The sequence below is a fragment of the Ceratotherium simum genome, chromosome 3 (assembly GCF_057802395.1).
Source record: "Ceratotherium simum simum isolate JZ-2026a chromosome 3, ASM5780239v1, whole genome shotgun sequence".
In the NCBI taxonomy this organism is placed as follows: Eukaryota; Metazoa; Chordata; class Mammalia; order Perissodactyla; family Rhinocerotidae; genus Ceratotherium; species Ceratotherium simum.
The window spans coordinates 1,694,324-1,719,858 of NC_141902.1; the positions used below are offsets into that span (position 1 = coordinate 1,694,324).

General features: G+C 35.7%; 1 protein-coding gene across 2 annotated transcripts in view; it reads left to right on the forward strand.

Moving 5' to 3' along the window:
- MAP4K5 (mitogen-activated protein kinase kinase kinase kinase 5) overlaps positions 1–25,535 on the forward strand; it is a 110,540-nt gene that overhangs the window by 63,742 nt on the left and 21,263 nt on the right. For both annotated transcript variants that reach the window (XM_087421820.1, XM_087421824.1), the window contains 11 exons: positions 368–449; positions 1,395–1,511; positions 6,649–6,727; positions 17,067–17,125; positions 18,130–18,197; positions 19,584–19,626; positions 20,246–20,399; positions 21,308–21,405; positions 21,573–21,614; positions 22,491–22,575; positions 25,188–25,267. In XM_087421820.1, coding sequence (XP_087277946.1) covers positions 368–449; positions 1,395–1,511; positions 6,649–6,727; positions 17,067–17,125; positions 18,130–18,197; positions 19,584–19,626; positions 20,246–20,399; positions 21,308–21,405; positions 21,573–21,614; positions 22,491–22,575; positions 25,188–25,267 — 907 coding nt within the window. The remainder of the gene's footprint in view (positions 1–367; positions 450–1,394; positions 1,512–6,648; positions 6,728–17,066; positions 17,126–18,129; positions 18,198–19,583; positions 19,627–20,245; positions 20,400–21,307; positions 21,406–21,572; positions 21,615–22,490; positions 22,576–25,187; positions 25,268–25,535) is intronic.

Here is a 25,535-nt window from a genome sequence, read left to right on the forward strand (position 1 = left end):
CATTTACATACTATGTGGGTTAGGCAATGAGAAAAGGTCATTTTGATTCGTAAGTGGTACCTAGAACACAAGGTTATAAATCCTATAAATGACACAGCTACCCATTTCTAGTTTTTAGTGTATTTTTTAGAGGTTGTATATTACTGTTCTGTTAATTGTGTTTTACTTAAGAGATGAAACTGACACATGTTTTCAAGGAATATACTGTGCTTTGGGTTTAGTTTTTTGGCTTATGTAGTGCTAAGAGGCCTAAGAAAAAGATCATGTGTTTCAGACTTTCTAACTGCTTGTAAGTTAATTTTATTTAGTAACACCAAAAAACTAATATTAGTGAAATATTTTTGTACGTGTCTCTTTTTATTTGAAGGTCATCAACATTCCATAATTTTGTCAAAATAGCACTAACTAAAAACCCCAAAAAAAGGCCAACCGCTGAAAGACTTCTGACTGTAAGTCATTGAAATTATAGGGGATTTTCTGTAGTCATGCAGTAATTAGGCATATCACTAGAACAAAAGTATTTTGGTTTTTTAGTATAAAAATGTTAATGATCTCTTATAGCGGGGGTCAGCAGACTTTCTGTAAAGAGCCAGACAGTAAATATTTTAGGCTTTGTGGGCCATGCAGTCTCTGTCGCAACTACTCAGTTTTGCTGTTGTATGGTGTACAAAAGTAGCGATAACGGTACACACAGATGAGTATGGCTTTAATACCCACTAAAACTGGTTTACAAAAAGAGGCAGTGTGCCAGATTTTGCCCATGGGCTGTAGTTTGCCAACACTTGCCCTAGAGAAAACTCTTGAAAATGTTGCTATCATCTAAAATTAATTGCTTGTCTTGGCTTCTTATATAAATTTATAAAATGCTCTGTGTGTATATGTGTTTGTAAAATATTTTCATATTAGAAAAAGTCAATGATTATAACCGTCTAAGAAAATTCTATTTAAATGTAAAATTTAATGTCTGTACATTAACATAATTTTACTGAATTAAATGTATGCAAGTGAGAAATACACAAGCTTTTTTCTTCCTGTGATATGGACTGTACCACAGTATTCATTTGCATATCAGTCTAATGACGTGAGTAATGAATGTTCTTGTTAGAGCCGAAGTTTTAGTTTTAAAACCTAATAGAGATTAGGTAACTTCACATAGAGAAATTATTCACATTATAAACTTACATTACAAAGGTTCTTTAGTTTTATAGTGTATAATTATGGATTCTTTGACTAACATTTTTACTAATGCAGTCTCTAACTTATTTGTATTAGTGGGCTCCCATATGCTTGTGTCTGATAGTTACTGAATGGAAAAGTACAAATAACATTTTCTGTAGGCCATAGAGATAATAGCACACTCATGAAGTTTTGTCTTGTTTTTTGTTTTGACTTAGCATACTTTTGTAGGGCAGCCAGGTCTCTCTAGGGCCCTAGCAGTTGAGCTGTTGGACAAAGTGAACAATCCAGACCACCATGCACATTACACTGAAGGAGACGATGACGACTTTGAGGTAAGGGGCATTCACAGTCTAGTATTTGAAAATAAATGCTTAGTAAGGCCTTAGAGTTAGTTTTCTGATTCACTCTTTTAAGTTAGTTAAAACAGATCTAGCTACAAAGATTAAGTAGCAAGGTAAACTAAACTTACTCTGCATATAATTACCAGTTGATACTTTTTTTAAATTGTGGTATAAAGGTACAGAACATAACAGTTGGTTGACACTTTTGTTAATCCTAGTTCTTTGCAGACTTGTTTGTAGTTCTCTGCAAAGAACTGGGATTACTATTCTTCTTAACACTATATCATTTTATTTTCTTAGTCGGTTTGTCTAAAGTTACTAAGAGGTAGCTAAGATTAGAATCAGATCTGCCCCTTCTCCTCCCAGGAGTGCTGTCCCTTCTCCCTAGACCTTGACTTCTGCAGTGAGAGTTTGGTCTTTCTCTCAAGAGAAAGGACATCTGTTTCCAAAGAAATAAAGGTTTTAGGAACATTGCTTTGGACTAAGAGAACAGAAGTTTAGCCAGAGCACATGTACATATTATTTTTCACAAAAGAGACTCTCTAGAAATCCAGTTGATCGTTTTTGTAGTTTCTCTATTATACAGATCATTAACAAAATACAAACAGTTTTTAAAAATTAAGTTGAGGTTCACATAGAAATTTTATTCTTTCTAGTACTTGTTCAGAACTATTATTTCTTATATAATTACATGTAGAGCTATTTCTAATTATGCTTGCCTTTTCTGAAAATATTGTAGAATTATTTTGAATATGTTATATTTAACAACAACTGGTAAATAAGGAGTGAAGGACTTCCTGCCCTTTGGCAAGTATATATTTATGCCTGTCCATAACACAACTGTATTTTTCCACCAGTGTCTCTTCCTCTCCTTTTATGATTCCTTTTTATTTCTGGGTTTCTCTGAATCTGTCTCTTCATTTCTCTTTATGACTTTATTTCCCTTTATATCTCTATCTTCACTTCTGGTAAGACTGTAGCACTACACTTTATGTGTCATTATTTATTGAAGGAAATTTTCTACTTCCTGTTCTGAAGTTTTAAATTATACCATATAAGTATCGTGATAACTACTAACACTCATTGAGTAGTCATTGTGTACCAAGTATTAGACCAAATAATTTCCATGTTAACGCATCTAATACTCAGAACAATCCTGTGCAATAGGTACTATTACTATCCCCATTTTACAAATGAGGAAACAGAGAAAGAAGAGAAGTAATTTGCCCAAAATCGTATGGTTAGTAAGTAGTGAAACCAGGATTTGGATCCACACAAACTATCTCCAGAGCCTGCTCCCTTAGTTAATACACCATCATTTCTGTGTGTGTACTTAATAGAAATAGTCGTTACACAATCTTTGAAAACGAACCATCGCCTAGTATATAGATAGCATAATAGTCTTGCATGTAGTAGGTACCCAAGAATATTTCATTGAATGGTAAAAGAACTTCAATTGAAAATGTTAAAAAAACGAGCCATACATAGGTTTTTTCCTACTTAAACCATAATTTACAGAATTCTAATAATAAGATTTTAATTCCTTAAAAGTTAAAAAATTATTAAAATTGTTACAGCTTAAATGTAAAATTGGATATTCCTTGATTGCCCAATTAATTTTTCACTGGTTATGTAAATGACCAAACTCCTCTTTTATTCCCACACCGTTTTGCTGGGCCTCCCAAATCCACTCTACCTTCTGAGTTCTCTATTTCTGTTTAATGATATCATCACACTTTTCAGTCCTTGAAATGCAAAATCTTGTGCCAGGCAGTTGGGAACACAATAGTGTACGAGATTGACGCTATCTGTGCCTTCAGAGAACTTTATGGTGTGCACAGCCTCAAAGGAAATTCGGAAATCCCAACAATTAATTTACAAGAGTAATAACTGTTAGGGAATGGGAGGGAAATATAGTGTGCTACAGAGGCATGTTATAGGGACAGGAAAGGACTCACTATAGGAGCGTTATGTAAGCTGAAAACCTGAGGGATAAATCGGAATTAGAGGAAGAGAGCAGGCAGAAATGTTCTGAGCAGAGGGAATAATAGCATGTTTGAAGGCCTGGTGACAAAAGAGATGGTGGTGTTGAGGAACTAAAGAAAAGTTAGCCTTGTTAGAGCAGGAAACAAGGAAGGAAGTGGTGGGAGATGAGATTACAGAGCTAGACTAGCCATTTCAAACCACGTTCACAGTTTTGGGCTTTAGCTTGAGGGCATTAGAAGCTGGGAAAGTGTAAAGGGGTGACATGATCAGATGTGCATTCTTTAAAGCTCTCTGCGACCTCAGAGTGGTGATGCCATTCCTGAAAACCAATTACGAGGCTATTGAAGTCATCCAAGGACAGAGACAGTGGTGTTTCAGCTAAGGTGGTAGAACAAGGATGGAGGAAAGTGGACTCATTCAAGAATTATATGATACATATAGTAATGTATAAGAGAAGACATGAGAGTGGGGGTGAGCAAAGAGTACTCCCAGATTTTGGCTTGAACTGCTGGGTAAATATACAAGTGCCATTTATTGAGATAGGAACACTATAGAGTAAAATCAGATTTTGGAAGAAAGATGAGTTCGGTTTTATATATAGTAATTTTGATGTTGCACAAGATTTCCAAATGGAGAAAAGTTAGGTGGTTGTAGCTTGGGGAGAAAAGCTTGGACTGGAGGTATAAATGTGAGCGTCATTAGATATAGATATAGTTACACCTTAAGGAGTAAATGTGATCACCAAAGGCTAGCATGTAGGATGAGAAAAGAAGAGGGCCTAGGACAGCATCTTGAGGTTTCTCCCAAAATTTAAGAATCAAGTAGGCTAAGAGAAATAGCAAAAGTTTGATAAAGAACATTAAGAGAAGGAAGTAAAGTTTCAGCGAGAATACTGCTTAGGAGTTAAATTAAAGAAGTCTTCGGATTTAGTTGGTGGTGTTTGATTACTTTAAAAGGATAATTTTCAAATAGTAGAGGTGAAGCTAGATTGGAGTGGTTTGAAAGATAAGTATAGTAATTCATTGATGAAATTTAGTTGTGAAAGCTAGGGGTGAGATAGAGCAGTAGCTAGAGGAAAATAAGTTGGCAGAGGATTGATTTTGATTTTAATGTGGAGTAAAAAAATTTGAACAGGATTAAATGCCTATGGAAAGGACTCAGTAGAGGGCCGGCCCCGTGGCTTAGCAGTTAAGCACGCGTGCTCCGCTGCTGGCGGCCCGGGTTCGGATCCCAGGCGCGTACCGACGCACTGCTTCTCCGGCCATGCTGAGGTCGCGTCCCACATACAGCAACTAGAAGGATGTGCAGCTATGACATACAACTATCTACTGGGGCTTTGGGGAAAAAAAATAAGTAAATAAAATTAAAAAAAAAAAAAAACGACTCAGTAGATAGAAGATTCAAGAGAAGCAAGATGAATACTCACAGCCCTGAGAAGGAAGGAGAGGCTGGGATCTAGATTTTGAGGAGGGACTTGATCTCAGATAAAGAAACACTTCTTCCCTTGCATCAGAGAGGATAGTTGAGAATGTAGCTAGAAGTTATCTTGTTTGTTTTCTCTGTGAAGTAAGTGGCAAGGTCATCTGAAAGTGTGAAGGAAGATGGGTGGGTTTGAAGAGTGTGAAGGTGTGAAATAGTAATTGAAGAGAATGGATGGGTTAATGACTAGAGAAGTGTTTGTGGGCAAAGCTGAAGCCTCGGATGAGGTGAATTTTCTTTGTGTTCTGCTGTGTAATTTCCTCCAGCAGTGATTGGTATCCCAGGTGTAAACACAAAGGTAGCTAGTTTAATTCATCCAGGCTTGTCATTTTGGCTTGCCAGTATACTGAAGGACAGTGGGGCAAAGGGAATTTAGGATATTGGCAAGAGATAGCTTGAAATTGTGGACCACCAGATAAAAACTGGATAGGAAGAAAAGTGAAGATAAGAGAAATGCTGATGGAGAGTGAGAAAGTAGTGGATTGGTGGACTTGGGATTTTCAGTGTGAACATTAAAGCAGTGTAATGGGAGTGAGTGAGAGAGTAAGCTCCAAGGATGAGGAGTTTGGAGTAGTGTGAATTCTCTATCAGAGCTGATGACAGGGTCCAGGATGTGGTCTTAGGAGCAGAGAGTGCATGGAGGTGTGGGAGAATGTCTTCAGGATGAGGTTGGAAAACCTAAGTCCAGAGCAGTGGGCTTTTGCAGTCCCTGTGATGGTGGGTTTTGAAGTAGAGAAAAAAGCATATGAGCCATGGTCAGAGTCATCAGGGAATGAGAGTGAGTCATCAGACATTTGGCAGATGGGGGTTGAGCTGAAGGCATAATTTCAAAGGATCAGGAGCTTATACAAAATGGGGGAAGTAGTAAGCTTCTCACTTGATTTACTACAGTATTGTTACTGAGGCTCCCTGCCCAGTATTTCTCCCCTCCATACCCTCTTACACACTTATCCATTACTCTTAAAGGTGACTTATTGATGCCACTCCCTTTCTGTAAAATCTCCAAAACATTCCTTTGCCAAGAAAATAAAATTGAGAACCCTAACTTGACATTCCGAGCCTTTCATGATCTGTCTCATCCCCAGTCTGTTTCCAGCTTTGTTATCTCCTCACTTATCTTCACTGAGCCGGATAATAACCAGCTCTGGTTCCCCAGCACGCTCCAGTACGTCCCTTTCTTCTTGCATCACCTTGTTCCTGTTCTTTCTGCTTTTCCCACCTGGCTGCATATCCAGTGCCCCCTGTCCTCCCAGCCCAGATCAGATTGCACTCTGTCCTGAAGAACTTCTATACCCGTTCAGGTAGAAGCCATTTCTCCTTCCTTTGGGCGTTAATAGTAATCTTCTTAATGAAGAGCACTTACCATTTTCTAATCTTGTAAGTATTTGTGTGTCTTATCTTCCTAGGCTATCAGCTCTTTGAAGATAAGATTTCGTCTTTCTTTGACTCTCTTCAGTATTTTATACAGTATAAACATGGAATAAGTGAATAAACTTTTAAAGTATCTTTTTTATGTATTTTTTTATGTTTGTCCTATAACTTACTTTATTAGTACATAGTCATGTTTGTCAATAAATGATCACTTAATTAAAAAGAGAAAATTTGACCTTTTAACTTTATCACTGAAATTTTTAAAGTGTGTGTATTGTGCTTATATTCACAGCCCCATGCAATCATTCGTCATACCATTAGATCTACGAACAGGAATGCCAGAGCTGAGCGGACAGCTTCAGAAATAAATTGTATGTGTTTGGTATTCATTTTCAGTTGGTGGTTTTGGAGGATTGAACTGGGTGTTCTTGTGGCTTTTTTTTTTGGATTAATCAAATCTCAAACTAACTGAGGCTACATACTTTAACATCTCGGAATACCTCTAAAATAGAGGTTGTTTTCTGGTTTATAGTGAAATTCCCTTGGTTTATAATTAAATGGGTTTTATTTTCCAATTATAAAGGTAATATATGTCTATTGCAGAAAATTTGCAAGAGGAAATAGAACATTAACTTTGCCCATAACCATATCTCTCAGCACCAACCCACAGATAATATTTTGCTCAGTTTCTTTCGTGTTTTTCCATGTATATTTTTACATGGCTGAATTTCTAGTATACATAAAATTTTACTTAATAGTCACAAGTATTTTCCATATACAGTCATGCGTCGCTTAACGACAGGGACACGTTCTTAGAAATGCATTGTTTGGCAGTTTCGTCATTGTATGAACATCACAGAGTGTACTTATACAAACCTACATGGTACAGCCTACTACACACCTAGGCTGTATGGTACTAATCTTATGGGACCACCGTCCTATATGTGGTCTGTCATTGACTGACATGTCGTTATGCGGCCGTGACTGTACTAGCCTAGCCTTTATAGCTATTTTGTTTAATGGTTTCATTGAGTTGATATATTGTAGTTGAACCAGTTCCCTATTGTTGGATGTTTGGGTTGTTTTTAATTTTTTTAGTCGGGTTAATACTAAGATGAATCTTTTCTAAAATACATATTTAAAAGGGGAAATTTATTGTTATTCAATAAATTAATCATTGACAGATAAAAATTGTGTATCAACAGTATTTGTCATTTAACCACTTTAATTTAGAAGCAACAATTTGCAAAGAGGTTTAGGTATGGGTATATTGACTTAGATGCATACTCGTTTCAAAAGAGATTTAAAGTAGTTTACAGTAAAATAAGATATAAGTAAGAATTATAAACTGTAATGGAGGGAAATAGTTTATTAAATATTTAGGCTAATTAGAGTTATTGCAGATGAGCGTTTTAAGTCTGAGTTTTCTTGAACCCAAATATTTCTAGCTTTCTGGATGCAACTTTGGAAATATAGGTTAAGAGTAGAATGTCCTTCCCTTATCAGTTGTTCCAGTCAGGCCTTTGCATAGTTAAACCAGAAATTCAAGATTTTATCTGTCCGTCCCAGATTGCTCATCTGTTCTTATGCGATCTTCTTTTGTGCCCCAAGAGAACTCTCTGGGCTCCAAATACCAGACAGAAAAGTAGCAAAATTGATATTCCATTATAAAGCTATCTCCTTTATTTTATGCAGCTATATGGTATTTAATTAATGTAGTCTAATTTATCTATCTTTTCTTTTATAGCTTTTGAGGTTTGTGTCATGTTTAGCAAGGCCTTCTTGATTTTAAGGTTATAAAAGAATTTTCCTATTATTTCTTCTTGTATTTTTATAGTTTCATTTTTTTAAATATTCAAATCTTTGATATAAGGTAGAATTTATTTGGTAAAAGGTATGAAGTATGGATTCGGCTTCAGTTTCTTTCTAAATGACTACCCATTTGTCTCAATACTGTTTATTAAAAATCATATTTTCACTAATAGATTTGATATACCACCTTTATTATGTAATAAATAACCACGTATATTTTAGGACTCTTATCTGTAAATTCTATTCTGTTGTATTAATCTGTCTAATCATGTGCCAGTAGCATACTTGGGATTATTATATCTTTATAATACCTGCTAAAATCTGTTAGGACTAATGCTCATCCTACCCACCCCAACATACATACCTTCTTGCTGTTCTTTTTTGTTATGATATTTGGCTACTGTTTTTTCCCCACATAAACTTAAGAATCAGCTTATCTAGTTAAAAAAATTCTGTTTTTTACTGAGATCTCATAAATTTATATATTAACTTTAGGAGAGTTGACATCTTTATGATACTCTGTCTTCTTAACCAAAATAGGCTTTTTCAGAGATAAGTTCAAGACTCAGTTCTTCCATGAGTCCCCAGAGCACTAACATCTTCATGGAGTAAGCTCTGTGTGCTTCAAGTACCAGACAGAAAATGGTAGAGTTGAAGGTCATTTTATTGGTGATTTATCTTTAAGTTTTCTCAGATCTTCTTTTGCGTCTATTGGGAATGTTTTATAGCTTTGTTTTTGTTTGTTTAATACATGTTATACACCTAGTTAGTTCTATTCTTAGTTTTTTGTTTCAGTTTTTTTTAATTGAGCTGGTAACCTACATATAATAAAATGCTTAAGTGTACTGCACGATGAATTTCTAAATATGTATACACTCATGAAACTACCACCCAGATCAAGATAACAGAACATTATCAGAACCTGTCAAGGCTTCTTCTTGCTCCTGCACACTCAGTACCCTTCCATCTTCCTGTATCCCTCTGCCCTCTCACTACCCAGGCTAATCACTGTTCTCTGTCACATAGATTGGTTTTTACCTGATCTTGCCCTTCAGAAAATGGGATCATACTATATGCACCCTCTTTGCATGTTTTTTGCTCAACATTATGTTTGTGCGAGTCATTCATGTGATGTGTAGCAATGTTCATTGTTTTTGTTGTAATGTAATATTTCATTGTATGATTATACCACAACTTATCCATTCTTCAGTTGATGGGCATTTGATTTGTTGCCAGTTTTTGGCTATTATGACTACTAGAAGCATTCTTTGCTGCGTATTTCAGTGGACATAAATAATTATGGTGATCCTGGCCTAGTCTAAGACCACCAGGGACAAATGTGTAATCCATTAAAGTCACGTGCATTAACTTTGAGGGATAGCACACTACTGAGGAACTGTGGAACAGCTCATCAAACAAGGGAAGAGAAGAGAAGAGTAAGAGGGTTTTGGAAAGAGTGGAATTCAAGTGAAATTTAAGTGACAACTTAAAGCAGAGTAGGATGTGAATGAAAAGGTGAACATCAGGTGTATACTGTACAGATAGACCCAGAGGCCTGTTTCCTTGGAATCTTGGAATGTTATATTCAGAAACCCCTTTATTTGAAGCTCTGTATCTAGGTTGGAAATGAAGAGCTGCTTTTCTCTGTCAGTGACTTAGATCTTTCAGGCAAGAATAGAATGGTTCATTCCAATGAGTATGATTTCATACAGCCAAGTTTCTGACAGTCTGTGATTTTAGAGAATGGTGTTTCTCAGTAAGAAAGCTGTAGTAATTCAGAGAGGGGGTCAACATGTGATACTTTACATATATAGCATATCCTTGGGAGAAGCGTTGTTTCTTGTTGACTCTGCATTTGGATTGTGTCTGTCCTCCCAGCCTGATGAATGGCAAGGCAGATTACTTTCTCGGTAAGGGTGATTACTTTCCAGGTAAGGGTGTATCAGCTAAATTAATTTTTTCTTTTTTTAATTTTTTGTCATCTGAAGTCACTTAGTAGTTGAGTTCAGTTACCTAGGAAACCAACTGATTACAAAGAATTGGCACTAAAGGAAGATGAGAGGTTCCACAAAGAAAATGAGTACAAGCCCAACAGTCAGTTTAATTGTATGATTTTAGCTGATTCACAAGTAAGTTTTAGCCAGGTATTGGACTCATACCAAGGACTGACTAAGGCTGCAAAGAGCAATATTAAGAATAGGGATTCTAGGGGCCGGCCCCGTGACTTAGCGGTTAAGTGCACGTGCTCCGCTACTGGCGGCCCGGGTTCGGATCCTGGGCAGGCACCGAGGCACCACTTCTCCGGCCATGCTGAGGCCGTGTCCCACATACAGCAACTAGGAGGACATGCAACTATGACGTACAACTATCTACTGGGGCTTTGGGGGTAAAAAAAAAAGGAGGAGGATTGGCAATAGATGTTAGCTCAGAGCCGGTCTTCCTCAGCAAAAAGAGGAGGATTAGCATGGATGTTAGCTCAGGGCTGATCTTCCTCACAAAAAAAAAAAAAAAGAATAGGGATTCTAGGGCCAGCTCTGTGGCCTAGTGGTTGAGTTCGGTGCACTCTGCTTTGGTGGCCCAGGTTCAGTTCCCGGGCACGGACTTACGCCACTTGTGGGTGGCCATGCTGTGGCGGTGACCCACCTACAAAATAGAGGAAGATTGGCACAGATGTTAGCTCAGGGCGAATCTTCCTCAGCAAAAAAAAAAAAAAAGAAGAAGAAGAAGAAGAAAAAGAATAGGGACTCTACAGGTATCATAATTAAGAGGTAAAGTGTCCATCAACGATCCAAAACCTTCAGCTGGCAAAGAGTGAAAAAAGGTAGCTAAGAAAATAAAGAACTAGTCTGCACATTAAAATATGACAATCAGTGTCTCCAGTCATCATGTTCCATGGGTCTTGGGCAGATGGTCCATTTCATGTCGTCATTAGCTTGATCCAACAGCCTTGTGGGGAAACTGTCTTCGTTTTGCATCATTTGCTTCTGAAGATTCTTTGTTGTCTGCGGTTCGAAGTGTCCTACTGAGACAGTCTTGCATTGATTTAAGATTGGCCTGTGTCTCCATAACTGAGATACATGAATACAAGAATCATCACCCTGTTTTACCATTGTGTTAGTTGTTAAGTACCTGGCAAGATTCTGTTGATTGAGGTTAGAGGGCAGTTTTCCAGAAGGCAGTCTCTGAGTTTTAAATCATGGAAAGGTTGTTTCAGAGGAAACGCTTTTGGACATGTGTGAATGTAAAACTGTGTGTACTGTGTGAGTATCAGCTGTGTTAGCCTGTGAAGATGTAGAAACTGGAGTTGGGGGCAGTATTCCCAGATGTGTAAGATGCTCAGGTTTGGGTTTATTGGGAGAGAATTAACGGGCTCCTGAGAAAATTGACCTCACTGTCATCCAGGCCAAAACAAACAAGCAAAAAAACACTTAGGCTGAGGAAGTCTGAAAGTTTACCCAACTTAAGTGTAAAAATCCATTTCTCCTTTTTATCTTCCCTGAAGACTGAGGATGATAAAGGTAAAGCAGATTTTGAATAACCTTACAGTCTCCTTAGTAACAACTCTAGAGAAGTGAGTGTTTACATCACTAGAGTTTTCCAAGGTAGGAAATAGAAACTCAAGTGACTTTTTTTTGCCGTTGTTAAAATTAAGGCTTTTTAACAAACTTTGATCAATCCTAGAAATAGATATATAATAACGAAAACAAAAGCCTTTGTTGACAGAAAAACTGTGAAAAATTATCTGAAGTAAAACACACCCATATGTTCCTCTAGATCAGTATTTTTTTAAGCTGCAGGTTGCAACCCAATCCGTGACATGAATTCAGATTTTTAAAAAAGACACAAAATAGAAAATATCTACACGCATCACTTGGAACCTTAATAGGTACTACATTATGAAACTTTTGTGGGTTGTTTTTTTTTGCTCTTTCAGCCATTTTTTATTTACAGTTTGTGTTCAACGCAAATCAGTTCCATAACATGAGAAGTTACTGTGAATCAAAGCATAAATACACAAACACATTATGCAATCCAAAATAGATGTATAGCATTCAGCTGTGAAACACAAGGGAATGTTCATTCACACACAGAGTAGTTCGAGATCTGTTGGATATTGTAGTTCTGGCTTAGGTTTCTAAAGATGGGGAAAAAATGATTGGTTATCAAGAGTACTGTGGTCATATTAGATACAGGAACATCTAAGCATCAGTGTGTGACTATGTGAACAAAAGACTTTAGGGAGTGTCTATTTTTAAAAACGTTTTTGTGCATCGAGGCAGTTGTGAAAAGATTTACTTTCCAGAATCAAACCCACTTTAGGCATAGGACCAGGTTCTAACTTTCTAAAAATATTGACTGGTAACAGAAAGTGTTCCAGATGTGGCTATTCTGATTCATAGTTTTTTAAAAAAGTATTTACAGAAAGAGTATAAAAGTTTTTCTGAATTTAATGCAAGTTAGCTTCCAGTCTCACTTCCCAAATACTTGATTTACAGTTTCAGCTCCTTCACATATTTGCCTTTTTAATTTCAAGATTTGTCAATTTTACCTTCAAAATAGATCACTTTTTAAATTCTAAAAAGTATTCAACATTTGCTGAAATAAAAAGCATTTTGAAATTAGTTTAGGTCAGTGCACTTCTACTCTTTGGTATCAGTTGAGCTAAATGAATCTGGCACTCTTGTTGAATATAGGTGATTAGTATATAAGCAAAATTTACTCATTATGCTTGGATTTAGGGTAGATTCCAATCCATCATTACTCTGTCCACATGGCAATTACTATATAAAGTCAAATGCAATGTCAAATCCAAAGCCTCAGAGGAAAGAGTTCAGTTCTCAAGAGAACAGCGATAGCTTAACAATATAAAACTTTGTCTAGAGTACATCAGCATTAGATTAGTACTGTTGAAATGATACATTGAGGATTTACACTAATCCCTGGAAGTTCCTTCTGATGTACATATAAGTAGAATCATGGAAGTTTTTTATATTACCTGTTTTATAGCCTTATAGATTTATTTATTTATTTTTTCCCCAAAGCCCCAGTAGATAGTTGTATGTCATAGTTGCACATCCTTCTAGTTGCTGTATGTGGGATGCGGCCTTAGCATGGCCGGACAAGCGGTGCGTTGGTGCGCGCTCGGGATCTGAACCCGGGCCGCCAGTAGCGGAGCGCACACACTTAACCACCAAGCCACGGGGCTGGCCCTAGCCTTATAGATTTAAAGAACCAAATGAAAACTGAATCTCTGTTCCACATCCCATCCCTTATCTCTAGATAAGATCAAATCTATTCTTATTTTCATGGTAGAGTTTTATGTGTCCATATTTCTTAAGCCACATTTCAAGAAATCATCTCTTAAAATTTTTGGATGTTGTCTCTCTTCATCTTGTACATGAAACGCCAGCAGATTTAATATTGACATTCATCCTCTAGTCAAACTCTTCACATGCTCCTCAAACCAATCAAATTTGGGATCTTCAGCATTTTCTGTGTCAATAAAATAAGGTGTGGAATAGCAGACTTGATGAAGACAGTTTTTTTCCTTGCCACACTGGACATCTAGACACCATTTGGATTGGGTTTAGAAGATGGGGGAGTACAGATATTTCTTGGCCTGAGTCTCTTAACAGTAGAGATGTAGAAGGGAGAATGAGATCACGAAGAGACTGGCTGTTGACTGCAGAGCACCGCCAGTTGCCTTGGTGGTGGCATTAGCTGGATTTGGGGTAGCCGAGGTACTCTGGGAGGAGTTACTTGAAAGTGTTACAACAGTTGTTTGATTTGAATAAATCTGTATGGGTAGGAGCAGTGCCAGAAGCAGCAGCCCCAGTCCGAGCCTGGCCACCATCGCTCTGCCCATGTCCATTCCATCGGTGCACGGTGCATCTCACTGGAAGCTGACTGCATGGAGAATCGCTGGTTCAGGGCGGGTGCAGGCAAGGTTGGGGGAAACTTTTGTGGGTTTTTTAGTTTGTTTTGTTAGCAGTTTGTGTTGTGCTTAGGTGCGTTTTTCTTTTTGTTTGTTCTATTTAGAGTTTGTTGAGCTTCTTAGGTCTATGAGTTGATATTTTTCATCAAATTTGGAAAATTTGAGGCCACTCTTGCTTCAACTTCTCTGCTCCAGGTTCTCTCTTCTGCTCCTGGGACTCCAGTTACAGGTACTTGATGTTGTTTCACGGGTCACTGAGGCTCTGTTCTCCCTGTCCCCCCATACACATATAAGGTGTTTTTGTTCTCTATACTTCAGTCTAGTCTAGTTTCTATTGCCCTGACTTCAGGTTCTTTGATCTTTCTTCTGTAGTGTTCAGTCTGCTGTTTAAGCCTATCAGTGAATTTTATTTCAGATATTGTATTTATCAGATCTAGATTTTCATTGATATATACAGATACCTGCATATGTATAATATGCATACATATATATGGTTTCTATTTCTCTACTGAGAATTACCATCTGCTCACTTATTATATCCATCTTTTCTCTTAAATCCTTGACATATTTATAATAGCTGTTTTCAAGTCCTTGTGTGCTAATTTTAACGTCTGTGTCATCTCTGAGTGTGTTTCTATTTATTTTTTTCAACTGGTTATTGTTTCTATTTTCCTGCTTCTTCTCTAGTCACTTTTTATTATATCTTGTTGTGTTGTATTGTATCAACATTGTGATACAACATTGAGTGTCTGGATTTTGTCTTCTTTATTTTAAAGAGTGTTTAAAGAGTTAATTAACTATTAGGTCAACTTGATCTTTTCAAAGCTTGTGTCAGGTTTTAGTAGAGTATTCAGCAAGGTCTTTCCTCTGAATAGAAACTCAGATATCTTTCCTGGTGTCACGTGATCACCAGAACCTGCATTTAGCTCACAGCACTCTGTTAACTGTTTTCTGACATACCTTGCATAGTCTTGCTTTGCTCATTGGCCTTTTAGTACTCCACCAAAGACTTAAGGAGACCTCTTGGCGTATTTCTAGAGTACCTTCTTCATGCAGCTTTCTTATTTCTGGTACTCTGTCCTTCAAATTTCCCCTGCCTAAGCAGCCCCAGACTCCAGTCTTTGTTTCCTGCACCCATTGAGACTGTTACTCTCTCCTTGGGGTCTGCATTCTTGTGCCCTAGTTTGGGAAGTGCCCCCAGACAGAAAGCCAGGGTGAATGTGGATTTCACCACCATGTATTTCTCTTCTCTCGAGGATTACAACCCTGTGGTGACTGTTACCCATTGCCTCAAAATCGATGTTTCATAGAGTTGTACACACTCACCTATTTGTGTCAGGTGTATGTAGTTGTTTATAGCAGAAGGGTATATATCCAATTCCTGTTACTTCACTATGGCCAGAACCTGCATCATCCTTTGGAGATAAATGTGGATATATATATATGTACTAGAAGACCTGCCACCTTTGTGTTTTCATAGGCCAGAGACGCACCCAAAGTAAGTGCCAGGATTTTCTTTAAAACAAAACAACTTGGAGGGGCTAGTCTACCACACAGCAGAATAATAATGGAGGCTTAGCATTCTGTGCATAAGTTATGGCTGCAATAATTTTAGGCTAGTCATAAGGAATTTTTTTTCTTTTTTTAAGGAATACTTTTCTTATGTGTTAAAACAAAACATCTTAAATGTTTATGCTATTGTAAATAAAATCTCTCATTTTATTTTCAATCACTGATTCTGGTGTATTGGGATGTAGTTGATATTTTACTATATCTTTAATCCAATTTTACGAACCTCATTTGCTCTAGGAATTTTTTTAATTCTTGAAATTTGCTTGATTTATAGTTCTTATTATTAAAGAATGATATTTTCTTTCTTTCTTTTCCATGTTTATGCCTTTTATAATTCATCTCTAGACCTGTTTGCAAGTATTTCTAGTTGTGACCAAAAAAAACTTGATCTCATTTCTGTCTCAAGTGAAGTTGGTTCTCTGTGAATGATATTAGTGGTTCTTGAATTAAGATTTTTTTAATTATGTTAATAAGTCATTAATGAATAAGGGCTTTTTATTTTAGGTTATTTTTGAAAAGTAGATACTATATTTTATGGAATTGGAAATTTTATGACAATGTTTTTGTTTAATGCAATGAATTATGTAAGTACTTTGTATTGCTTTACAAATCTTGTTTTTAGGAATAAGGACAACTGGATCCTTTTTGAAAGTGCTTTTTTAATGTATTTTATTTGTCAAGATTGTATTTAGGAATTTTGCATCTCTATGATGCAAGTGTGAGTATTTTAATTTTTTTTTTGGTCTTACAGTCACATTAGATTTTAGAATTTTAAAGTTCTGTGCTCTTAATGAGTAGATAATAATCCATCCTTTTCTCTATATAGAATATTTCACATAAAAGAAGTTATTCTTTGAATATTTGGAATAATTCTAAAATCAGTCTGACTAGGCCAAATAAAATACACATTTAGCAACATATAATATTAAATTTCTGAATACATTGTCACATTTAATTTGTCAAATATCATTTGTTCCTTTTAGACAATTATAGGTAATTTTTTTGGGTTCATCCCTGCCACAAAGTTGTAACTTAAATTAGTCTCAAAACAGAATCTGCAGCCTAGAGAGAGAAAATCCTTAAAGTGTTTTCTCAGTCATCTACTTTTAATTAATTTTTAAAAATCTCTTATACATAAAAAGTGCTATTTAATTTCCTGACTCCCACCAAAAATTACATAGAGTTGTTAGGAAGGTACCAAATTGTTACTTTCTCTGGTAAGCATAAAGAAAGGGGTACTCTTGAGGTAAAAAATAAGAGATTTTGTCTTTTCTTCTTTCCTCCCTTCTCCTTTCTCTCTTCCCCCCTCCCCAATACGCATGCTTCTCATTACATTTCCAAGATTAACCCTTTAAGATTGAGCTTGTGAATGTCTGTTATATATTTTGCAGTTGACAAATTACAGTTTGAACCTCCACTGAGAAAAGAAACAGAAGCACGGGATGAAATGGTAGGAATTATGACTTTTATTTTACACATTAAAATTTGAGAAAACTCTTAGGGTACTTTGACCAAGGAACAAAGTAATAAGCTCTCTTAAGCTTTAATTTTGATCATGTATTTCACACATGAAAGTGTGAAGAAGCTCATAGTTCAGTGTGTTTTGATTAGGGTACAGAGCGCAATATACCATTTCAGCGATTCATTAAGACCCTCAGAGTCTTTGGAAGAGTTTACATAAAGTTATTAAATATATGGAATTTGATGCTCAGCTTTAAGCTCTCAGAAACTTTTTTCTTATTGATTCTGTTAGGTTTGCAGTACATTTTTGCATTTCCTTACTGTTTTTAATATTTATTTGTTAATATAGCTTCTTTTTTTAACCATTGCTCTTATTTTGAGACACTCTTTAGTTAACCCTTTCCTTATCTAAAAGGAAAGAAGTAATAGATGGAGCAAGATATTGTTAGAGTCAGCCTAGACCTGAACATCTACTTTACTTTTAAGCTTTAGTAAAAGTATAGTTTTTAGAGTAATTATCTTCTGTTAATGGACCTCTTCATCCATAACGTTTGGAAGTGGTGCCCTTCTTCCTGTGTATATTGCTGTATAATAAATTCTTAATTTCCATGCTAGCAGGAAAAAATAGGAGCACCAATCAGTTAATGATAATTCAATAATACAATGTTTAGTTCTCCGTGCTAATGGAGTAGTAATGCAAATAATTCAAACTTATGTTTTTCTGTTTTGCTTGGAAATATACTAGCATATTGGTAAAGAGGACTTGTCACACTTGAAACTATGTTTAGTATGTTTATGGAATTTCTTAAGTCAACTGATAATGAGTCATTGACCTAAATATGTCAAATGACAGCAAATCTAGCTGGAGATTAAAAAATTGATTGGAAGCCAAGATGATTAACAGTCATGACACTGAATGTTTTCTTGAATCAAATGAAATGATTAGTATTTGTTATAAGGTAATATTTTAAACTCTGTTTTTTACCTTCACAGGGAGTGTTATCAGACTCAAACTTTGTATTACAGTGGAATCCTTTTGTTGATGGTGCAAATACTGGCAAGTAAGTTGTTTTCTAACTTAACTATATTTTACTTGATTATATAAGAACAGTATTGGGGGGAATGGTTTATTCTAATAAGCTTTAATTTTCATTCTTAAAATTGTGGTACTATGCCTCTTGTCAATGTAAAGCTTCTGACTTTTTTTTTTATTACCAAAAGGTAACATTTATTGATCAGTAAGGTTTTTGGTTTTTGTTTTTTAAGTCAGAATATAGTATGTGTAACGTTAATATACTGAAAGATGAACGACATGATATCGTGGGAAAAAATACTGTAGTAGGAGTCATCTCTGCAATATAGTCCCTTCATATCTAGACTTGTCTTCCCTCAACAGTTAAGTGACGGGGCTGGCCTAGGTGAGTTGTTCCAGACCTATTTGTGCATTGCAGTGCCTAGAGAGCTCTTTGGAAATACAAGTTCCTGGGCCCCCACATTAGGCCTATAAGTCTGGGGTTGGCAAACTCTGTGGCCTATAAGCCAGATCTGGCCCACTGCCTATTTTTTGTACAGTCCACAAACTAGAATGGTATTTACATTTTTTAATGTTTGAAAAAAAAATCAAAAGAAGAGTGATATGTTGTTACACGTGAGAATTATGTGAAGTTTAAATTTCAGTGTCTGTAAGTGAAGGTTTGTTGGAACACAACCATACCCGTTAGTTTATGTATTCTCTATGGCTGCTTTCAGGCTACAACAAGAGTTAAGTAGTTGTGACCATTGTATGGTTTGTAAAACCTGCAATATTTACTATCTGGCCCTTTACAGGAAGTTTGCCAACCCCTGCTGTAGAATACAGTCTTTGGGACTGGAACCTAAGAATCCTGAAAGCGTCCCAATTGATTGCAGTGACTGTGGATAAGTATATGGCACCAGTGGGCTCCATCAGTGATTCCCAGACTTTGATGTGCCTGGAGGGCCACCTGAAGACCCTGTTAAAATGCAGATTCTGGTTCAGCAGCTCTAGAGGGTGCCTTTATAAGTTTCCAGGTGATGCCAATGTTGCTGATCTTCGGGCCCCATTTGGAGTAGCAAAGGGTTTGATGATATAGCCATTTGAATCTGTGATTCACTGTGGGTTCCAACTCTAAAATTCTGAATCTCTTTTTTACTACTGAGTTTAATTTAGTTTTATTACATATTAAATGTAGCAAAGCACAACCGTAGAGTAAAAAAGACTTTGTATTTACTTTATAGTCATACTAATACAGTTTGACAGAATGAGGTCTTAGGTCTTCCTATAGGTTTTAAAAATACTCTGCACTATGATCTAATTGTCTTTTATATTCCTTGAATATAAACAGATTTTAATGCACATTTAATTGTGTCTCTGTTTTATGTTATGATCATTTATCAGCATCTAAATTGCATTTTTCTCTTTGCATTAGATCAACCTCAAAACGCGCAATACCACCTCCCCTACCTCCTAAGGTGAGCTTACTTAAAGATTTTGAACAATAAATCCTTGTTTAAATGGTAAAATAATTTGTTCAGAATTCTCTTAACTATATTTTAAATAAATGCAGTTTTCTTCAAGAAAGGATTACAAAGATGCAAAATATATGTTAAAGAAGATTTCATGAGAAATACAGTATTTAAATAGCTGTTAGAAAAAATCAAAAATAGGTTATTACTCATTTGAGAAAATACTTGACTGCAGGGAGAGGAGATAAAGAGTTCATATTTACAGTCCTCATTTATTACTACAATTTGACATTTCAGTATAGACATACTTCATTAAATCATTTTCCTTGCTTGTTTCTAGTTATTAAATATTTTGTGGATTGTTTCCATAATTTTATTGGTTATAAAAATTTTATCAGTTTTGATTAGGGCTGATTAAAAATCACTTGGCAAGTTCATAGTTGTGTTGGGACAGTAACTCAATTCTTGCTGTCTTTGCTTACTTAGCCCGGTGAATTGAAATATGTAGAAGAAAGAAAAAAAGGCTTATTCTCCTCCCCCTAGAGTCTTTGATGCGTAATGATAACCGAGTGCTATTGTTTCATATCCAAATTTGTTAAAGTACTTTTGTGTCTTTTATCACTAGCCAAGGATAAACAGTTACCCTGAAGACAACCTGCTAGATGAAGAAAAATCATCAACTATAAAGCGTTGCCCTGATTCAGAGAACAGAGTTCCCCAAATTCTCAGAAGACAGAGTAGCCCAAGCTGTGGTCCTGTAGCCGAGACTTCCTCTATTGGTATGGCTAGCAGTGTCAGCAGCCCTGGAGTGCATATAGCTAGATACTGTGATCTGGGTAGATAAATCAAAGTGAAAACTGAAAAGAAAGCCATTTTGTTGATATTTTAAAGAATGTCTTTCTTCCTTAGTCAGTCTTATTACTGTTTAAAGTTTTGTGAAGTTTCTTTAAAATTCCACTTGGATGGACTATAAATAGATTCAGTCCAGTTCAACCCTGATTTGATCACTTACTAATTATAGGATCTAGAAAGGTGAATGGATGTTTTCTGTCCTCCAAAAGTTCAGGATCTATAGCAGAAGTTATACACATGGACACATAACATTAGACAATTCAGCTTGTATAAGTATCTCCTACAATAATTAACTATAGGTAATTGAAGACGAGACACTTCTGAGGGAGGTAAGGATAGGGAACAGAGGAGGTGGGCCCTTCCATAGTATTAAAAGGCTTGGTGAGCCTTCAGTACACGGAGCCCCTGCTGACCGACATTCTTGGAGAACGAGAAAGAGTGACCAAATGCACTGAAGCAGGAAAATCTGAATCATGTTGGAAGTACAGTCTAGTATGGTAGGAGTGTGAGCTTTTGAAGGGTGTATCCTGGGAGATAGGACCAAAACGGTAGATTGAAGTTCAGTTACGAAAGGCCTTGAATATCAGCATCAGGAGTCAGATTTCATTTTTCTCACAATATGGAAAGACATGTGTTGTTTTCATGGATTAGGTCCACTGCTAAAGACACAATGCTACCTCTGCAGAACCTAGAAAAAGGCACAGAGATACTTGACCTCATCTGACAGTGGAGTATTTCCCAGTCGAGTGGAAACAGTATGGGGGAGGGCAAGTTTATGTTCAAGGGAAGTACTCTTTTGTGTGGTCGTTCAACTTTTAATCATGGTTCTCTTTAGGAAATGGGGATGGTATTTCAAAACTGATTATTGAAAATACAGAAGGATCAGCACAAGCACCGCAGTTACCACGAAAAAAAGACAAGCGAGATTTCCCTGTAGGTATAACAGGCATTTGGTGATAGTTGTAACTAACACTGTATTTACCAGATAAGGGGCATAGCCTGTTTGATTCAAGAATTTGAATAACTGAATTTCTGAATGTATGAAGGTTTTCTTTTTAAGGCTTAAGAGGTCTTACAGTGTTAAAAATTATTTCCCACAGAAACCCGTCATCAATGGCCTTCCACCCACCCCAAAAGTGCTGGTAAGGAGTATTTTTATGTGAACCACTTGCCAGTTTTTATCTCTTTAGAAGCAGCAGAAGATTCTTTATTTGTTATCAAGTATCTTGAGCCATTGAAAGGAAGGATTCATAAAATACAAAGGCATCAAGTGCATTTGAATATACCATGAATCAAATCATATACCCTAATTTGAGTGAGATGGTTAGAATTTGGAGTGTTTCACTTTTTTTATAAATACAGGCAGTTGGATTCTCAGATTAGCCTACAAATGCCAATTTAATTTTAATACGATGATATTAATAGTACTGTGTCATCTTTATTATGTGGGTTAAATATCTTTCTACACCTGCAGCCATTTTCACCTTGAACAGTATATAGTGAATGGGGTAGCTTCTGTTAATGCTTGTGCTCTAGTCCTTACCTGTAGGTAGTTCAGCCAAGCATATGAATGGGATGCTTTATGAATTGTACTTTTTTATTCAGTAAAAGTCTAATATGTAATATGAATTGTCTGTTATCACTATTGTCGAGTTATACTGCAGTTATAATTACTATACTGTTACTCAGTAAAACCATCCATTGTTTCACATTATTAAATATTAGTCCTAAAGATAAGTAGTGACTTAAAATTCCTAGAATGTATCACTGATGTATGTAGATGTTTTAATAAATTTGATAATTTTGCCCTAAAATAGTGGATCATACAAGAAAAGAATATGAGACTCTCTTGGTAGAAGGGGTTAAATTATATCAAAATATGAACTTTTTTTGTAATGAAACCATAAGTATATGCAGATAAGAGTCAGTTTAGCATTTCATAATAATCTTAGCTATTTTATAAGAATATATAAAATTATCTAATCAATTAAGTCAACATTTCTTTCTTTATAAATAAGATGGGAGCATGTTTTTCTAAAGTTTTTGATGGCTGCCCCTTGAAAATTAATTGTGCAACATCCTGGATACATCCTGATACAAAAGGTAAAATTTCTGAACTTTTATATACAACTCCAGCAAAATACTTATTATGGGAAAGGATCTTTAGATCAGTGAACTGAGGTTGTTTACTTTAAAAATATGGTTTTAGAGACTAAATAGTGTAGGTGTACCTCAACAACCTAAATAGGTAAATAGAATTTTGTTTTAAGACATTAGAATTTAAGAGTATACAGGAACTGTTCCTGATGAAAGGAGACTAAAGAGACATCAAAGCTGGTTGCAACCATAATTTGGAATTTCCTTTTACATAAAAGGACAGTACTGGGATGATTGATCATCTCAATCAGTAAAGTCGATAGATAATAGTACTGATTCAGTGTTAATTTCCTGATTTTGATCATTGCACTGTGATTATATAAGACGTTTTTTTTTCTTTTTTTTTCCCAAGAAGGGTACACTGAAATATTTAGGAGTAAAGGGGCATCATGCTCGTAACTTATCTTAAACAGTTCAGAAAACAAACAAAATGTGTGTATGGAGAGAGAAAGGATAAAGCAAAAGCAGTAAATGTTAACTTTTGTGGAATCTGTGTGAAGGATATTCAGGAATTCTTTGTACTATTACAAATTTTCTGTAAATCTGAAACGATGGCAAAATAACGAAATTTATTTTTAAAAATTTAGACTGTATATGTTTAAAGTGAGTAAGCATAATACATAGAGGCAAAAATTTGGAATCAAATAGAACTCGGTTTGAATTCCTGCTCTGTCATTATTGTGGACTTGGGAAAGATACTTAATACCTCTGGTTCTCATTATGATCATTTATAACATAAATACTCTTAATACTCACCTTGTTGCAAGGAAGGAAGGAGTCTACCTGTGTGTCTGGCAATGAACAAAAATAGTGGTTAGGCGGTAGAGGGTGTTGAGGAAATGTTTGTTTCCACTTCAACACAGTAATAAAGACAAGTCATATAATTATCTGCTTTAAATGCCACTATTAAAAATTATAACAGGAAAAAAATGTTTTTAACTGTAAGGAAATGGGTTTTTTTGTTTGTAACTTTATTTTGTTATAGTTTCAGACTTACAGAAAAGTTAGAAAAATAGTGCAAGAAACTCGATGTACTCTGAGTCACCAATTGTTTCTATGTTGCCCCATTTGTTTTACTATTCTCTATATGTGCGTTTTTTTCTGAATCACTTGAGAGTTAGTTGGAGACATCGTGCTCCTCCTCTATTTATCCTTCAGTTCGTATTTCCTAGGAATAAGAATCAGCTCTTATATAACCACAGTACAATTATAAATATCAGGAAATTATCGCTGGTATAATACTATTTTTTAATCCACAGTCCATATTTAAATTTGATTAATTATCCCAATACTATCTTTTATTGTCTCCCCCCCTCCTTTTTTTCCACAGTCCAACATCCAGTTCAAGAGCACATGTTGCATTTGGCTACCATGTCTCTTTACTCTCCTTTAGTCTGGAACGGTTTCTCAACCTTTCTTTGTCCCTCTTGATCTTGACATTTTTGAGGCTACTTATTTTGTAGAATGTCTCTTAATTTGGGTTTGTCTGATGAGTCCTCATGCTTAGATCAGGTTACACATTTTTGGCAGGAATGTCAAAGAAATGTTATTGTGCTCCTCTCAGTGCATCATATCAGGAGGCATGTGATATCTGCTTGTCCAAATACTAGGGATATTAGCATGGACTAGTTGGTTAAGGTGGTGTTCACTAGCTTTCTCCACTGTCAAGTTACTATTTTTCCCTTTCTAATTAATAATTATTTAATTTCCCAAACTAATTAATAAGTAATTCGTGTGGAGATTCATTGAGACTGTATAAATATCCTCTTGCTCATCAGTCTTTCACTGACTGGTTTTAGCTTATGCATTGACAATCCATTGACATCTAAATCCATTGATATCTATTAACAGTTTGCCTTCTTTCCCATTTATTTATGTATTTATATCAACTTGAACTTATGAATTCTTTTTTATTCAAGGAGATATGATCTATTACTATTATTATTTATTTTAGCACTGAAATTGTCCCGGAACTTTTGAGCACTGGGAGCTGTTGTATTCTTTTGTTTCATATGTCCATATCATTTTTTGAGCACTGCCTTACTTTCTAGCACAGCAAGATTGTAGGCTCATCTTTCACTTTCCTTACCCCAGAATTGGAATCAGTCTTTTCTCCGAGAAGCCCTGATTCTTTTTAGTGGAAAACAGTATTTAGAAACCAAGATCCAGACACTAGATGTGCTCATTGTTTCTGGTGTGTCATGATTTATAATTTCTACTTAGTTTATAGTTTCCTTTCTCAAAGAGTACTTGAGATATCTGGCAAAAATTTATAGCTATAATGGAAAATCTTAACTTATGAAAATTATGTTGAAAGGAGGGATTGTAGAATAAGATAAAGCCAGAGTAAATTGATAACAGAGAATATATTTGCTTTTAAAAATAAAAGAATTGCAGAAAGAGGTAAAGAACGTGGCATGAATTTTAGAAAGTAATTTTTCTTTGGATGGGTAGGTGGCTGTCTAACTCTTAGTACTATTGAAACATAGAGCCATTATTTTAGTGAGTGGTTTCAGAAAATGCTAATAAATTCTGGTGATTTATCTCAATTATTTTAGATCAGTACATTATTTTTGGAACTGAAGATGGTATTTACACATTGAATCTCAATGAGCTGCATGAGGCAACGATGGAACAGGTAATTTAGGAGTTTTAACTCAAGGAATTAGTTTGGGTAAAGTGAATAAAAGAAATATCTTAATTTTAAAACAGTTTATGTGGGCCTCAGTTTTAATTTTTATGGTGTAATATTTAAAGGGGTGAAATTGTACTCTTTACGTGTTCATGTTGCAAGTTTTTTTTTTCCATAAGGTTTTGGTAATTTACTGAAAGATAGAAAATAGTTATTTTTATACTATTTCTAACTGTTGGAATTTGAGATTAAGGATAAGGGAATGAAAATTGGA